A 3378-nucleotide genomic window follows, 5' to 3' on the forward strand; every position below is an offset into this window, starting at 1 on the left:
CACCGCTCTGTCCCTCCTGGAACCTCTGCGCCCCGCCTGCAGGATCCCAGCCCGGGCCTGAGGTTCTGCGGCCGAGGTTCAAGACCCTCCTGAGCTGGGCAAGACAGCACGCTGGGCCAGAGCCCCCATCTCTGGGGATTGCTTCCGAGCCTGCTCCTGGCCCACCTGGGGTCCGCCTCCTGGCCCCACGTGTGGTTCCCGGCCCTGCGAGTCGGCTGCGCCCAGGGACCACGTGCCGCCGGCCTCACCTTCTTGGTCCACTCCACAATCCTGCCCTCAGTGAAGGTCTCGAACAGCTCCTGGAAGAACACAGCCAGCTTCTGCTGAATCAGGGAGATGGTGATCTCGGAGATGGGCAGGCTGGCCACCTGGGCGATGACGTCGGCCACACGGCCCGAGCCCTCCACGACCACGCAGGGGGTGCCGTGGGTGATGGCGTTGTAGATGGTCTGCAAGGCAGGGGCAGTGTGAGCTGGACGGCGCCCTCGCCCGCCCCTACACTTCCTGCGGGGGAAGGCGGCAGCCGCCCTTCACGTCAAGGCCTCGCGGAAACGCCGACCGGCGTGGCCGCGGCCCCTGCGCGGAGGGAAGGGGCGGTCGGTCCGACACACGGCGGCGTGTGCACCCCACACCGCCTCGTCCGGGCCTGTGGCCCACTCGACGGCACGGAGTCAGAGCGCACGGAGCGTCTCCAGAGAGAGCCCTGCCTGGCGGGGGGCCCTCGCGGGGACTCCGGGCGAGACCAGGACCGCGAGGGGAGACCCCCGGAGACCCAGGGCGAGCTCGTCCTCAGGAAGGACGCTGGCCCGCGAGGACGCGGTCTGGGCACCGCCTGCAGGAGAACTGTGAGGACACTGCTGGTGGACACGATGGGGACCGAAGGGGTGCCCGCCCCCAGGAGACCCTGGGGCTCCATGGTCGCATAAACGGTGCTTTCTCTCCTTTTTTGCCCCAGATCTGCAGACTGTAGTGCCACCAACATTCCTACAGTGGACGGGCCGCGAACGAGGCGGACCACACACCGTGGGCTCTGAGCTAAGGTCTGTGGGCAGCATGTTGAAACCACCGAGGAACCAGCCCGGATTCAGAGGGGTCCCCGGGGCTGGGCGGCCTCCCAGAGCCCCTCCAGGGAGCCTGGGTGCAGAGCCGCAGAAAGCCCACCGCCCAGGAGTACTGGACAGGGGGCCATCAGCACCGGCCTTGGCACAGTCCCCTTGGAGCCCTGTTACTGGTCAACCGCCCAGGACCGAAGCCAGCACCTCTGTCCGCCCCTGTGGAGATGGCCCGGCCCCCCGCTGGTACTCACGTGCAGAGTCCCAGGCCCCCCCTCCAGCACCACACAGACGATGGGGATCTTGATGGCCACGCCTAGGATGAAGCACAGGGGCCCAGCTCAGGGAACATGGGGCTCAGGGCCTTTCCTACCCCCGCCGGCTCCCGCCCATCACGGGGAGGCGTCGGCTGGGTGACGTGTCACAGGCGCTGGGCAGCTCTGAAAGGCTGACGCTCGGATGGCCTGCTTGTCCTCCGTGAGTGAGCGCAGACTGGAGGCCCCGTGATGGCTCCTCCCCCCTGCGACCCCTCTGGGCGAGGGGAAGGTGAGGACCGTGGATGGCTGAGTGACAGCCAGGGTCCCCCAGCCAGTCTCCACCCGCAGGCCACAGGACCTGTCTGCTTATCTCTGCAGCCCAGTCTGAGCAGGTGGGCGTGACACACGGGGCGGGGGTGGGGGAAGCACAGCACTCAGTCCTCCGTCCAACATCCGGCCCCGCTCCGAGCCTTCTGTCCATCCCTCAGCCAGGGGTCTTGTGACGATTTTAGAAATGTCTTTCCCTGGGCAGCGAACTTCCTGTCCACCTGCCAACCTGGTCTCACTGTCGCCCCAAACACCGGCACCCAGGTTCTCTCAGTCAAAGCAGGGTGCTGACGGTGTGCTCCCCAGGCCCGCTGGTCAGTGTCACCTGGGAACTTAGACATGCACAGACGGGGGGCTGGCCGGAGGGGTGGGAGTGACGAGCCCTCCAGGGAACTCCAATGTGCAGCAAACCTGGAAAACCTCTGCTCTCAAGGTGCCTGACCGAGCCAGGTAGAACCTTCTGGGTCCCCCTCAGCCCTCCCCACAGCAAAGTCCCGCGTACCTGACCCGCACTGTGCCAGTGCCCCCCATCCCACCCACAGGGGAAAGATGCATCACACGCTCTACTTCTCAGCTGAGACCGAGTGTCTGACGTGCCTGCAGATGGCCTCTGGCCTGAGACAGAAAAGCGGGAGGCTGCCCCGACGGTCCTGGGACACTGACTGTCCGTCCTGTGACAGGGCCTGGGGAGGCGACCCCCCCAACGAGGGCGGATGCTGATCCTGCCCTGAGCGGCCCCTGCGGTGCATCCTGGCACCAGCTGTGTCCCGTCACCCGACCAGCCCCCCCTCTGCCGGGCTCCCGGAAGCGCCCTCCCCCACCTCCTCTCTCCTTCGTCTGCTCCGATATGAACTTCTCCAGCTTCGTCCGCAGGGGGATCTCGACCCCGTAGCGGCCGTGGGTCCCGTCGTCCACGAGGATGAAGTGGGAGTGGTTGCTGTCCAGGCAGGTCAAGTGCCCTTGGCCTTCCTCGTCCATGACGTACTCGGCAGGGAAGCCACCCTGGGGACAGTGGCCAGAGAGGAGTCGGACTCTGGGTGGACGGTTCTGCATCGCGAATGCCCGGAACGGGGGGCCTCGCGGCTGGGTGACGACCCAGAGACGCCAGCGCCTCGCAGCTGGAGCCTGTGGTGTGACCTTGAGCCTTTGCAGATGTGACTGCGTTAGGCACATTGACAGGGAAAATGACCCCGCAGTATCCAGCTGGGCCCTAAACACGGCCACGTCCTTACAAGAGGGAGGCCGGGGAGACCCGACCACAGAAGGGAGGACCATGGAGGCAGAGACTGGCTTAGCGGGCGGCCACGGGAGGCGGGCGGGCGGGGACGGCTTCTCCCCACGGCCTCTGGAGGGAGCGCGCCCTCCCAGCACCTTGGTTTTGAGCAAGTGACGCCGATGTTGTAGCTCCGGGCTCCGGAACAGGGAGGGGTACGTTTCTGCTGCTTCGAGCCACCCCGTTTACGATCGTTAGTTTCACAGTGTCCCCAGGACACGGATCCGGGAGACGTGGCCACTCGGCCAACGCACCGTCCCGTGCCGCCCACCCAGGACGGCCGGGGTTGTCACGGGGAGTCTTCCGAACCCGAAGAGGGGGGAAAAGACAGGCGTGATCTGGGGTGTCACCCAACCTCTCTCGGCCTGAGATCTCCAGTCTGTGGAGTGAGCCGTCCGCCCAGCGAGGCGCATCTGATTCCAGGGCGAAGCCTGGAGCAGGCCAGCCACGTGGCCCACGAGAGGGTCCC

General features: G+C 66.6%; 1 protein-coding gene across 1 annotated transcript in view; it reads right to left on the reverse strand.

Annotated features, from left to right (window-relative positions):
- Window positions 1-3378, reverse strand: part of TRPM2 (transient receptor potential cation channel subfamily M member 2) — a 45522-nt gene that overhangs the window by 28130 nt on the left and 14014 nt on the right. The window contains exons 7-9 of the mRNA XM_011376371.1: window positions 2458-2638; window positions 1307-1368; window positions 249-449 (exon numbers count right to left, since the gene is read on the reverse strand). Coding sequence (XP_011374673.1) covers window positions 249-449; window positions 1307-1368; window positions 2458-2638 — 444 coding nt within the window. The remainder of the gene's footprint in view (window positions 1-248; window positions 450-1306; window positions 1369-2457; window positions 2639-3378) is intronic.

Source organism: Pteropus vampyrus, unplaced genomic scaffold, assembly GCF_000151845.1.
Source record: "Pteropus vampyrus isolate Shadow unplaced genomic scaffold, Pvam_2.0 Scaffold296, whole genome shotgun sequence".
In the NCBI taxonomy this organism is placed as follows: Eukaryota; Metazoa; Chordata; class Mammalia; order Chiroptera; family Pteropodidae; genus Pteropus; species Pteropus vampyrus.